This window comes from Anomalospiza imberbis, chromosome 15 (assembly GCF_031753505.1).
Source record: "Anomalospiza imberbis isolate Cuckoo-Finch-1a 21T00152 chromosome 15, ASM3175350v1, whole genome shotgun sequence".
Classification (NCBI taxonomy): Eukaryota; Metazoa; Chordata; class Aves; order Passeriformes; family Viduidae; genus Anomalospiza; species Anomalospiza imberbis.
Window position 1 is genome coordinate 1471233 of NC_089695.1, and position 14014 is coordinate 1485246.

The following is a 14014-nucleotide window of genomic DNA, read 5'->3' on the forward strand; positions in this document are numbered from 1 at the left end:
TTCCCAGGGTCAGAGGGGAGCAGTGCTGCTCTGAGCCCCCACCCCGGACAGGAATTCCCTGGAAGAGCAGCTCATTCCATGCAGGGCACACACCAGACTGCCTCGGGGGGGTCACGGTGCTCAACTGGAGTAACACCAGTCTAACGTTGGTCTGCTGCTCACCAGGACATCCCAGCATCAACCTGCCCTTCAAGGCCTGGCTGCGTGAAGGAGGATCAAGAAAAAACAGGACATTGCCACATGGATCTTTTTCTTTGCAATATCATGTCTATAGTGAAACATTCATAGCTGCTCAACAGAGTAAAAATATGCTACATGAGAACTGTACCGGAAAATGCAGGATCCTGGGAAAGCTGGGGGAGTGTGCAGATAAAAACCAGAATGAACAGCCAGCTTCAAAATATGCCACTGGAAACAGAGGAGGGAATGACCACAGTTCTGCTTTCCCAGCAGTCTGGCAGACACTGGGATGGGTGCAGTTCCCAGACTCCCATGCTGGTGTCAGGATGGGCACAGCCCTCCCTTGGAGCAGCACTGGCCTGATCCCTGGGACAGCAGGAGAGCTGGGAATGTGCTTGGGGCTCCCCTCAGGCAGGGACTGTCCCTCCTGCGCTGGAACCCCCCCAGCTCTGTGGCACAGCCCGGAGGGACAGGGGGAGGTGACACCCAGCCCTGAGCACGGTGCTGTCCGGGGATCCAGAGCTGCCGATCCATAGGAAACACGGGAAGCAGAGAGGAGCCTGCTCTCCTGGGAAGCACACACAGCCTGGATGGCAGACAAACCACCCATGCAGCTGGGGTCCGAGCTCGGAGTGTGTCCTGGAAAATGAATTTACAAAGTGCCACTGGTCCTGGGAACCAAATCTAATGTACAGGATATATTACAGCAAACAGCAGCCCTGCAGCTCGTGCCGGCCCCTCTCTGCACTGCCTGCAGAAGGACTCCAGTATCCAGACTCTTTACAACAGACTCCTTCCTTTTCACATGGAGGAAAATAAAAACGTAAGTTAAAACAGCAATAAATAAAATTATGGAACGTGTGCGTCCCGGTCAGCCCCCTTTATGCATCCCAATCAGACTGGAGAGCTTCTCACAGTGCTCAAGTTTCAGGGACTCTGCTTTCTGTTTTAACCGCTCATCTCTGTAGAGCTTGGCCAAATTGGACAAATCAGACTCTGAAAGATGAAAAAAAAGATGTATTAGGATGAAGTCCTGAGCCTCCTTTTAAAGAACTGTTTCTAAGTGCTTTGTTATCCTTGTGGCACTTTTAAATTTTAATTTTTGCGAGTATTGAAGCCAGGGAGGTGAACAGCTACCCAAGGGACTTGTCTGAGAGGCCTCCCTGCCCTTTCATTAACAATCTCAAATGTACTTTGCATTTTGTTCCCCTTCTTCTCTAGCCACATAAAACTGAAATAATCCCATTGTTTAAATTATTTCCTCCCAGTAATTCAGAGAAGTTTCTTTTGCTGATTAGCTGAGGAAGTCTTAATATAGTTTTCTCCCTGCAGAATAATTTGGCTGCAGGATTAGATGCACCGATGAGAACAGCAGTAATTTACTTCTGAAAAGGTCAACATCTCCGTAAGCACAGGCTACCTGATGACACTCAATTTTTCAAAGAGCTTTTATACACCTTACAAGCCCCTCATTTTACAAAATTATTCAGAGTGGAAAGAACTTCAATAGATCCTTTCATGCCTTACGTCCTCTGTCCCTGTCCCACTGAAATTTAAAGCCATTTAACCCTCCTCCCACTCACTGAAAAGCTTCACAAACTGACAGGCAGGAACAGCTCATTTTAGAGCAGGAATCCATTTACAGGTTTATAACCAAAATGCCACTCGAGCAGTGCTGGGCACAGCCTTGTCAAGCCTCCAGTAAAAACCAGGCTCAGGAAATTGTCCCTGAGCCCAGAGTCCCTGGAGTTGTGCAGTGGAGAATCTCAGTTTACACTTACCCAATTGAGGAAAATTATTCCCTGCACTTTTGACAGCGTTCATTCCATCACATTGCTCCTTGTGGGTTTCAATCTATTACAGAGTAGTTCTTCTGAGGCCTTTTCTTCAAGGAGGTTCTAAAATATTGCATTCCAACTATATTTACACTGGATATACAGAAGAAATTCCTCCCTGGGAGGGTGGGCAGGCCCTGGCACAGGGTGCCCAGAGCAGCTGTGGCTGCCCCTGGATCCCTGGCAGTGCCCAAGGCCAGGTTGGACACTGGGGCTTGCAACAGCCTGGGACAGTGGATGGTGTCTCTGGCCATGGCAAGGGGTGGAACTGGATGAGATTTAAGGTCCTTTCCAACCCAAACCATTCCATGGTTCTGTGATACTTATCCTGATTTAGTTTTCAGTTGCATTTTTGTGACCCCAAGCTCTCTGCAGCCTCACTTTACAGCTGAGCCATCTCCTGTAAAACCTGGCATGTGCTTTTTGAGCTTAACTGTGCCCCAGATTTCAGAAGACCCAAACCCACAGCACAACCAACTTTCACACACTGCTCTGCTGAGTCTGCTGCAGCACTGTAAAACTGACTGGCTGAACAATGTACAACCAATCCATTATTTTAAAGGTTTTCCTTAAGCTTGTTGGACACCAGGTAATGCTTTTCAAGTCTTAAAATCAAGGACTTTAAAACCCAAGCTGTTCCTGTACTACACATCTCTGTCTGTTTTGCTGGTGCTCAAGGGAAACGTGCCCTCAGTAAACACAACAAATGTACTATAAATAGACATTCAACTGACAGAAAGCTCATCACATCAAGTCCAACACTTCAGCAAGGATTAAGGGACTAACACTGTGCAGCAACAGCTGACTAAGATCTGCCTCAGCATCTGCAGAACATTTCCCCAGCAGTCCATCCTGTATTCAGAGTTTATTTTTACAAACATGACTGTCCTAAGGTCAGCCCAGTCTCAGCTATGGCCAGGATGGGAAGCACTCTGGAAGTGGTGAGTTTTTATGGACAGCAGTGGCCTCAGGCTACGCTTACTGTGGCTGCTATGAATGTATTTGCAGCTGGTGACTAACACAACCCTGAGTGTACAAAGCTCTGGAGGAGCACGGCTTGGCAGGCACCTAGCATTCCAGGCTGGATCATCTCCCCTCCCTGACTCCTGGGCTCTCTCAGACTCACAAACCCTGTCCCCTCTTTGGGGCTGGGCTCTCCTCAGCTCCAGCTCCCTGTGAAAGAGACAGTGTGGTGACTTTCAGTTGCACGAGGTCAATTAAAGGGATTTTTCTGTAAGAAATAAACTCTCCCCTTCAGCAAGCGTACATTTATGAGTATGAACATCCACATTATCCCTGGAGACACAGACACTCAAAGCTCACAAATTAAACACACCAAAAACTTCAGGGCTTTTATGGTCTTATAATATATGTTCTTTTCCTTTTTAACTTCAGAGCCTACATATTTTTATTCCTCTTTAAAAGCAGGATTGGCAATTTTTATGTAAAGTAAGCCAAAACAAGCCTTCCCATCAAACACCTGTAAGGAGCCTGGAGTCAGCAACACTACTGTTACCTCTCCTTTAGGATTAAATGAGCCTTCTTTAGATAAATTGGTAAAGAAACTGAAAACAAGTGCAAAGACACTTTTTAATAGTGTGCTGAGGATGTTCTGCACAGAGCAATTAAAAACCCCCACCAGTGTGTGAAAACAGCTTGTCTGCTGCTACTGTACATTCACACAACTTGCTCCAACTTCCTTTACACACAGCACTACTCGGTGTTGACTCATTTGAAGGTGATGAGCTCTTTAGGTGAATAAAATCAGTCACAACATCCCAGCCTAAGCTACTCCTTGGGATTTGACTTCTGTTATTTCTTACCATTCTGCAAACAGCAGGAATTTGCTGTCCCTTCAACAAACCAGATTAGTGGCAATTAACAAGCAATAAAATATGGAGTGAACATGACTTTATTTGTGCCACTGATCCACTCAGGGCTGAGTGAGAAAAACGATTTTGAATGCTCACATCTGCGTTCTTCCTTTCTGCATTCAATTCTTGTTTTTGAAAGACTTGAAAATTGTGAAAAACATGATCTCTAACTCAGCTAAAGATAGAAAATGCAAATAACACCCAAACCACAGAAGCATGCTCTGAAAACTGATACCAGCAGCACAGCCCACTGCAAGGGAGCCAAGAGCACCTGGACACATTCTGGACTCTCCTGGAGAAATTTTAAGGAAAAAGTTACAGAAACTTTTTGTGGAGCCAGTCAAAGCAAAACTGATTCTGCTCCAGCACAGGAAACATGGAATAGGTGATGTTTCAAGATCTTTTCCAGCCTAGCCATCTGTCAGGGCTAGATAAATGTGGTGGGTTGTATGTTTAAAACATCACTAAGGGTTATTCAAGCATAAAACCTGAGTGGAAAAAAGTGTCTCAAATGGTGAAGACTACTTTCCACTCATCTCTCAGAATCACTTAAAATGATTTTGACAGATCTCAAGAATACCAAATTCAGTCTTAAGAGCAGATGTGAGACACCTTAAACCAGTGCAAGGCTGATATGTTACAAGGATTGGAAACGGAGGTTAAAAACAGCAGAGCTTTGTGAAGCACAGCCACCCTCCAGCCTCTGAAACACCCTTGGGACAGAAATAACTTACTTTGCTGTTTCTCCTTCCAGCAGCTGGTCTGAATATAGTCTATGTAATCTTTCTCAACTGTTTTCTCAAGCTCTTGAAGTTCTGCTCCTTGATAATTCTTTTCAAAGTTTTTATCAACGTAGTAAGGCACCTGCAAGTTCTCTGTTTCTCTGCTGACAACGTGGCCTATGGACCTGTGGGAGCAGCAGGGAAAAGTCAGATGCTTCAGCAGTTCAGGCCTCAAGAAATCAAGAGCTATTTCTCCACATTAGCATTTCCAGAGGAAAATATTTACAGCAATGTTTGTACAGTTCATTTCTGCAGGATTATGGCTCCCTCAACCATCCAGTCAAGAAATTACAATCTCAGGGACAGCAAGCTGTGCAGTACAAACAGAATCCACCCTCCTGCTACAACCACAGGAAAATATCCCAGAGGCTATAAAAACAATGCAGCTGGATCTGGATTTTCCCATTTTTTGGATCCTTTAGTAGAAATAAAACTTAGCAGGGGGGATTCTAGTTACACTTTTCTTTAGGGTTTTATAATCATAAGTAAGCAAAATGAGGCATGGAATAGGCTGGAAAATACCCTGTAGGAAGAATTAGCCCCCCTGACAGAGTCACTGGGTTAAACCACACTCCTGGAGTGAATTTCCTTATTTGAGCAGATACCCAAGGCCTCTGCTCAAATCACTGCCCAGAGAGAGGCAGGCAGCCAAAACACAAAGGTTACACGCAAAAGAATCCTGTCTGTCCCTTTTTCCTGGACTTCTCTTTTCCTTCTCACTCTGTCTCAGAGGTGTTCCCAGTTTATTTTGGTTTTTAGGCTGTTCAGTGTTTTAAGGCTGTGATCTAGATAAACAGCCTAACTCTGAACCAGGCTCAGGCCTGACTATCTCCCATCACCAGGAGAAGGGGAGGTAGAGAAGAAAAGCAGCTCAGCTGCTGTGGGGGCAGCGTGGGAGGTTTCACATGGGACTGGCAGATAGCAAAAACACTCCCTGGGAAAAAAAAAAAAAAAAACAAACCACCCTAAAAAACATCCACCCTCCTGTTCTTTACTGAGGGCCTCACACTGACATCATGTGGTAAAACAATGAGGGCTGTTGGGCTGCTCTGGCAGAGGAGAGGAGGGGAAGGCTGGACCTGAGCAGCTGTACTCCTAGAAGGGAACAAGGGGACTATTTGGAGCACTCTGCTGGTTGCCCCAAAGCTGCCAGTCCCACTCCTCTCTCGGTAAGGGCCAGTCCAGGTCAGCTCTTTCCCTCCTCCAGCCCTGGAAGCTGAGAGCACCATGTGGGTTTTCCTCTGCCCCAGCAGCTCAAAGCACAGCAGCTCTGGTGGGGTCCTTCTGCTCCCAGAGCCCGCCAGCCCCCAGGGCCCTGCTTCCCCAGAGAGGTTAAACCAGGGCATTTCAAGGCTTTAGCGATTTGTTGAGCTTCCAGTGGAATTCAAGCTCCAGAAAAGATTTGGATTTGTACTGCAAACCACAGGTTTCATTTTTTAGTTGCTTTCCAGAGGAACCTCAGGGGTGGTCCACAGATTCTGGGGGTTGGTCAGAGAAGAGGCTGATCTACATCCACACCCCCCATCCTGTATCACTGTGCAAAACCATTCCACGACAGCTGAGGAAGGATTCTGACCCTCACAGTTCAGCACCCTGTGTACTGAATCTCCCCACAGGTAACTTCACAGTGCTCAGAACTCACCAGTGCAGGCTGTTGGTATTTCTTTATTTACAAACTGGTAACATTTCCTATAAAGAGCAGAACATTAATGTGCATTTTGCTAGCAAACCCAACTTCCATCTGCCTCCATACTGCAAAGAGCAGCAGCAGAAAAATGTGGTTTTAAAGGACTTACGATTTGTAGAATAAGCTGTAGGGTGGGTTGGTGGCCATCAGCTGGGTTATAACTGACACTATGATGATGATGAAAACTGGCATCAACTGGATAAATGCAGAGTATGAATTCTGAAAAGTACAAAGATTAGCAGTTAAGAAAATACAGAGATGGAAAAAAGCATCTGTTCACAGAAGCCAGGCTATCAGTCACAGATCAACAACATGTTACATGTAAGCTTTGTAGAAAAAAGAGGAAGTACTTTAGGATTTTGAGAGGGAAGACATTAAAATTTCTAATTAACCTTTATTAATAATATCAGAACACTCTTGAAGACAATTTTCTTTCCATGATCTTTTCCTCTGCCCCTTCCTTCACAGCGCCCACAGCACTACTGTACCTGTCAGTGTCCAATCCAGCCTGCAGCAACACCCTGCAATTCCTGTGTGCCTATGGCTTTCCTGCAGCCTCTGAATTCGCGCTCCATTGTAAAGATCTCAGCCTCTGCCCAAGCCCTGCATTTAATGCCTGAGCAGTAAAGGGTTAAGAGCTCCCATGCAGTAACTTCAGACAGGATGCAAGCACTGGGGCTTTTGATTGGATTCATTTAGCAGAACAAAAGAGTGGAAACACTATCAAAGAGAAAACACTGATCTTTCCTTCTGCTCTTCCATTTCTTTCTAAACTGGTTTCTAAAATGCCTTTTATTATGCAGAGGAAAATATAATATGCAGCTATTTAGGCACAGAGCCCTCTGCCCCGGGATAGCAACAAGGATTCCTGATACAACAGTAGGTAGAATTCACAGGATCCCAGGATCATCAAGGTTGGAAAAGCTCTCCCAGACCACAGAGTCCCAGCCGTGCCTGATCCCCACCTTGTCCCCAGCCCAGAGCACTCAGTGCCACCTCCAGTGCTATTCAGAACACCTCCAGGGATGGGCACTCCAAACCCCCCTGGGCAGCTCCTCCCAATCCCTGAGCACCCTTTCCATGGGGAAATTCCTGCTGGTGTCCACCCTGAGCCTGCCCTGGCCCAGCCTGAGGCCGTTCCCTCTCCTCCTGTCCCTGTCCCCTGGAGCAGAGCCCCTCCGGCTGTCCCCTCCTGTCAGGAGTTGTGCAGAGCCACAAGGTCCCCCCTGAGCCTCCTTTTCTCCAGGCTGAGCCCCTTTGCAGCTCCCTCAGCCTCTCCTGGGGCTCCAGCTCCTTCCCAGCTCTGTACAATTCCCTGGACACACTCCAGCCCCTCAAGTGTCTTTCCTGAAACGAGGGGCTGGATTCACTTCCCCCAGCTTAGCTGTCTGTCAGCTGTACCAGTTTTTTTTTCCTGAGCCTGAGACTCACAAGGCAAAACTCATTTTCCTTGGAGAATGATCCCTGGAGGTTAACAGCTTGTCTCCAGAGCAAGATCTTGCCAAGGCAGGTGGCAGGTGTGTATGTGCACTGACAACAAAGGACACCTTGTGTCTCATCTGGAAGTCTCAGTTGGCAGAAATGTGTCCCAGGCCCATCCTGTCCCCAGCTGAGGAGGCCTGTGCAGCCCCTGTGTGCACATTTACTGAAGGATTAAATACACCTTGAGGACAAGCCACTACTTCCACATCCATCACCATTCCCCATTTGGAGTCATTGTTGTTGGATTACCAAGCACTGGGGCTTGCAAAAAGCAAGCAGCAGCAAAACCCCCAGTGACAGAAACTGGAGGGCCTGAGAGGCTATAAATACAATGGATCTTCCCAGCAGTGGTTAATAAAAGCCAATCCAGTGACAAAGAAAACATCCACTGTGGCTGCGGCCCTTGAAGATAAACACTGAGCACTCATGCATGGGAGGGTTTGTCCTGGCTTTGGAAGAGGATCCCTCACCCTGCTCAGATGTTTAAATATTTAAGCTGAGGAGATCTCTTCTCCTGGCTACCTGTGGCCTGTGCTCCTCCTCCTCTGGCTCCTGTGTCCATGCCCTCTCGGCCCGGTGCCTCCGTGGGTAATAGTGAGCATCTCTGGCTACATTGGAGAACATGTGGATATTCCCTGCAAAGAAACCAGGACAGACTCATGTCTCACCCAGCTGCTGGTACTCACCTGGATTCCTCAGCCTCTATTGAATGATCCAGGTTTATACTCCACAGCCTGAATTACAGTTGGGAGATCTCAGAGAAAACAGCACAAACCACCTCAGAAAACACCACCACAATGTTATTCCAAAAAGCCTACCAGAGAAATTGCAGTGTGCTCTAATCCATCTTAATTTAAATCAAGCTGCAGAAACATGTTCTGATTTGTATGATTGTATCTCATATTTTAATGCTGTTTGTGTCACATTCACTTGCAAGGCTGTGGCAGGAAAATGAATTTGCTTCACCAAGCTCAGGCTGTGAATTATGGTCTCCTATAATTACTGAATGTGGTCTTCTACCATCATTTCTAATTCCTCTGCCTTCAAACCATTAATAATTTCACTTAATTATTTTATAATAAAGAAAGAGAATTTAAGAAGAGTAAAAAAGGAGAAGAATTCAGGATTTTCTTTCTTGCACAAGGAATGCAGCTGATATATTTTTTAAAAATCTAAAATAAGGGAAGAATTGTGTTTGCTGCCTCAATTTGAAGCTCAGGATCTGATTTTATCACCATATGAATATCTTAATAATAGCTGTGCTCTCCTCTTTTGAAATTCTGAATATCTTTGTGTTAGAGGACTGAAATCTGTGGCTTATCATCACAACAGAAATGCAAAACTATTTTTAAGCCCTGGGAAGGATGTCACATTATTTTATACTCTTATCCTGTCCTTTTTTAGAGTTTCCCAAAGAATTCTGCAAGAAACCTGGGCAAAGGTGACCTCTGCTGTTGTGTCAAAACCTCTGTTCCACTGCTTGTTCAAGGATTTTCCAAGCTCCAGGCATGTGTGCAGTCAGAGCTCCAAGAGTGAGCCAAGCCAGGCTGGCTCCAAGGAGGAAAGTTTCTTTTGGGAAAAAAACAAAGTTTATTTCTATCCTTCAACATTGCTCAGACAGCATTTTATCAAGCTGTGAAAAGAAGCAACCAATGTGGGAAAAGAAGAATGGCTTTTATAGGGGTGCCTAGAAAAAAAGTTTTCCCAAATTTTAAGTTTCTCCAAGGATTTCTGGCAGCAGTTTCTTTTGTTCCACGTGCATTTAATTTTTATGCCAAGAACTTGTAGCCTCTCTTCATTACAACTGCAACACTCTGCCAAGTGGAGACTTCTTTGAGTTCTATCACATTTAACATTTTAAATTTAACTATTTTTCCATGGAATATCCATAGAGGAAAACTGCTCAGTTAAAATAAATCCATAAACCTGCCCTCAAAAGCCAGTGAGGAAACTCTTGTTTACTACCAACACCCACTACTACAAAATTATATTTTTATTTTCTTACGCTTTGCTGCTTTGCCAAAAATTTCCATTTTCTCCTTCATTCCAATCTCCCTGATAAACCTGTCATGCTCCATACACAAATCCTTCCACAGCTCCTCAATTTCCTGTCCTCAACTCCAAGCATCCCTGTCCCCCACAGGCCCATTCCACGACTGTCAAGTCCCACGTAGGGCACATCCAGGTGCACAGTCAGAGATGGAAAACTTGCAGCAGACTCCAGCTGGAATTACACCATGCTGGGGCTGGCTTTGCATATCCACTGGTGCAAGTCTGGGATCCGAGGTCCCCTTAGCTGCAAGATGCGCCACTCACAGCAAGCTTTAGTAAGTAACTACTCATCTGTGTGTCTTCAGGCTGTAGTAAGTGGTGTGTACCTCACTTTTTGTGACACCTTGGAGGTGAACAGTTCCCAGGAGTGCTAAAGCAATTCTTTAGATGCTGCCAGGAAGGCCCTTGAAGTCCTCATAACATTCAGATTTCCTTTCAATCCCCTGATCTTACAGGATCTTTGTATTTTTCCTACAAATACAAATGCCAAGGCTGGGCTGAGACATGCACAGAGCTACTCCAGGTGCAGCTCCCACTGCTGTGTCACTGATCCTGCACACCCCCTGGATCCTGGCTCCCTTCCTGGCAGGCAGCACTTGCTGAGCTCCCAGGCTGTAATTCCATTACAGCACAGGCTGCTGTGAGGCACAGGAGCTCCTGTTTCCCCTGAGACCACAGCTCCAGGAGCTGAGCCTGGAATGTTGTCAGATGCCACAAGTACAACACAGGCATGGAACTGTTCATGTTGGAAAAGACCTCTGAGGTCCCTGAGTCCAGCCATCAAGGAAAACAATTCTGATCCCTTCTCATTCACACCCTGTGTTACCTCCCACACCATGACTGGTTTCAGATGATGGAGAGAATAAAGCAAAGGCAGAAATCAAATGTGGAAAGGTTTCTGCTCTTTTCAGATGTATCATCAACTCCCTGAGCAGTGCCAAGGGAAGCTGAACTTCCTCATGGTTTATGGAATCACAGAATATGCTGAGTTGGAAGGGACCCCCAAGGATCATGCAAGCCCTGTCCCTGCCCAGACCCCCCAGCAATCCCCAACAATCCCCCTGTGCCTCCCTGGCAGCGCTGTCCAAAGGCTCCTGCAGCTCTGGCAGCCTTGGGGCTGTGCCCATTCCCTGGGGAGCCTGGGCAGTGCCCAGCACCCTCTGGGGGAAGAACCATCTCCAAAAATCCGTCCTGAGCCTGCCCTGGCCCAGCTCCAACCGCTCCCTTGGGGTTGGTCAGTCCACTGCCCTTTGAAACCACTGCAGCCAGGTACTGACCTGTAGGGAAGTGCCCACCAAAAAACACATTGAATATTTCTTCTGGTGTGATGTCTGCTTCGAATTCTGTGTAGTAATTGTAGTGCCTGGCCTGGCCAGTGCTGACATGCTCGTGGTCACTCCCGAGTTCATCGTAGCGGAGCCGTTTCTCAGGGTTGCTCAGAACTGCAAATGCATTGCCTATAGCTGGAGAGGGAATTAAAAGCAGTGTTACATTCCCAGAGCTCACACTTTTGCAAGTGGAGCAGCCAAAAAAGCCCAAACAAGCCTAGGAAATTTGTGCTTGGCCAAAGATTGAGATACTTCTAAAAAAGATGTGTAACAGCCCTGCCATTACTTGTGATGGAAACCACTTCCTGCTGTCACTGATGCCACGAGAAATACAAAAGTGTCCAAGTATATGGAGAGACTTGAAATATTTGTAAAACTGACATGAGAGTTCACTTCAGCCAAGAAATTGGGTGAGAATGGAGCATTTTATCAGCTCAAGCCACACGCAAGTTTGGTCCGAGTGCACCTCCATATCCCACAGACAATTAATACAAAGTTAATAAGTGCAGGCACCAATTAAAATGCGTAGGGCTATCCCAAGTTTTTCCTGCTGGCTGAGATGCTCCTGAAGCTGTGTGGCACATCTATTTCACACTTCACATCCAACCACTCAGAAGGGTTTGTTTGGCTCATCTTCTTCTTTGATCTCTGACAGAACAAGTTCACACACAAATACAACCCAAACACAAACAGATAAAGAAAAGCCCTCCAGAAGCTCCTTGTTTTAACAGACTGAATGAATCACTGGCTTTCCTTGTGCTGGGCTGCATGGAAAGGGGAAATATGTATGAGATTACACAGTAACACTGCAGCATAACAGATACAGCACACTGGATTCAATTTCATATTCCCATACATATATAAAAATAAAAATTTATTCCTGACAAGGAGCAGTTTTTGATGACAAACACCCAATTCTCCTGCATGGGCAGTGTCAGTTCCAAGTTCTGAACCTTCTTCAGTATCATGGAATCCCAGAATGGTTTGGGCTGGAAGGAGCCATGAAGATCACCTCATTCCAATCCCCTGCCACCAGCATGGACAGCTCCCACTCGACAAGGTTGTTCCAAGCCCCATCCAAGTTACCTCTGGAAATTTCCAGGGATCCAGGGGCAGCCACAGCTTCTCTGGGCAACCTGTGCCAGGACCTCAGCACCCTCACAGGGAAGAATTTCTTCCTAACATCCCACCCATCCCGGTCCTCTGACAGTGTAGAGGCCATTCCCCTTATCCTATCCCTCCAGACCCTTGTAAAGCTCCTCAGACGTATCTCAGAATGACACCTGGGACGCATTTCCCATCGTTTCTAAGGGAGACGTGCATTTTGCAGACAGAAATGCAAACCCTGCCGAGCCGCAGCAGGACTCGCTGAGGACGCTGCAGTGTCCGTAACCCCGCCCGGCTCCGCGGGCCCCTCTGCACCGCCGCTGCCGCTCACGGCGCGCCCCAGGCCCCCTCACCTTTGAAGGCCTCGGTGGCTCCGGGCGCGCGGTTCTTGTCGGGGTGGAACTTGAGGGCCAGCCTGCGGTACGCCCGCTTCAGCTCCTCCTCGCCGGCGTCCCGGCTCACGCCCAGGATCTCGTAGTAATCCCGGCACCGCTTGATCCTGAGGGCGCACACGGGGTTATGCCGCGGCGCCCCGGGCCCGCTCCCCGCCTTTCCCCGGGCTCCACCCTCCCCCTCCCCGCCGCCCTCCGTGCTCCCGCGGGCCCCGCGCTGCCGCTCACCGCTGCACCCCGTCCAGCTGCTCGGCCGTGTAGGTCATGTCGGCCCGCGGCCGCTGCCGCCCCGCGCTCACCGCCCGCCGCCCCGCGCCGCCATCTTGTGCGCGGGGGCTGCTGGGAGCGGGCCCGGCGGCGCCGGCGGGGTGTGACGTCACGGCGAAGGGCGGTGACGTCATGAAGGGGGTCTGAGGGGAGCGGGAGTCATGGAATGGTGGAATCGTGCAGTTATGGAACTGTGGAATGTCCCGAGCAGGAAGGGACCCACAGCATCATCAGTCCAGTTCTGGCCCTGCACAGACACCCCAGCAATCCCCCTGTGCATGCCTGGTGTCCAAAGGCTCCTGGAGCTCTGGCAGCCTCGGGCCGTGCCCATTCCCTGGGGAGCCTGGGCAGTGCCCAGCACCCTCTGGGGAAGAACCTTTCCCTGATGTCCTTCCCAAAGCTCCCCCTGCAGCCGTTCCCTCCTTCCCTGAGCCCTGCCCTCGGCTCCTCTGCTGCAGCTGAAACAGCCCAGTGCCCTCAGCCCTCCTCGGGTGGCCCCTCCAGAGCCTTCCCCAGCCCGGCCCCTCCTTTGGACACTCTGGAACAGCTTCAGAAAGGCCTCGGGGGCGCTGGTGACAGCAGCTGGATGTGAGCCCAAGGTGGGCAGGAGGCCAATGGCCCCTGGGCAGTGCCAGCCCTGGGGTGGCAGCAGGACCAGGGCAGGGCCTGTCCCCTTGCTGGCACTGCTGGGGGACCTCGAGGGCTGTGCCCAGTTCTGGTCCCTCACTACAGGACATTTCCTGGTTGCCTTCATCACTGCTAATGCTGTTGGTGGTTTCCCCTCATCCCACCTGCCAGGGACACCTCCCACCATCCCAGGCTGCTCCAAGGCCCAGTGTCCAGCCTGGCCTTGGGCACTTGCAGGGATCCAGGGGCAGCCACAGCTGCTCTGGGCACCCTGTGCCAGGGCCTGCCACCCTCATTTTAAGACCTTCAAGAGCCTGTGGGAAGAAGGAGGTCAAAGGAAGGAAGACTAAAGCAGTGGTGAAATCCTATGGAATCTCAGAGGTCCAGGGAGATTTGTTAAA

General features: G+C 48.5%; 1 protein-coding gene across 1 annotated transcript; it reads right to left on the minus strand.

Moving 5' to 3' along the window:
• Positions 1–1045: 1045 nt before the first annotated feature.
• On the minus strand, positions 1046–13091 carry DNAJC18 (DnaJ heat shock protein family (Hsp40) member C18). Its single transcript, XM_068205517.1, has 7 exons — positions 12948–13091; positions 12681–12826; positions 11170–11355; positions 8363–8475; positions 6468–6577; positions 4624–4796; positions 1046–1176 (listed from the first exon to the last, which is right to left on the minus strand). Exons 1-7 carry the CDS (start codon positions 12983–12985, stop codon positions 1052–1054), a joined length of 891 nt encoding a protein of 296 aa, XP_068061618.1. The 5' UTR covers positions 12986–13091; the 3' UTR covers positions 1046–1051.
• Between the last annotated feature and the right edge of the window lie 923 nt (positions 13092–14014).

Excerpts from the sequence above, each read along its gene's own strand:
- DNAJC18 (XM_068205517.1), bottom strand. The coding sequence starts at position 12,985 with ATGACCTACACGGCCGAGCAGCTGGACGGGGTGCAGCG. Across the intron at positions 8,476-11,169 it reads TGGTGGGCACTTCCCTACAG|GGAATATCCACATGTTCTCC; the intron begins GTCAGTACCTGG and ends GTTTCTTTGCAG. Across the intron at positions 1,177-4,623 it reads CTGGAAGGAGAAACAGCAAA|AGTCTGATTTGTCCAATTTG; the intron begins GTAAGTTATTTC and ends TTCATCTTTCAG.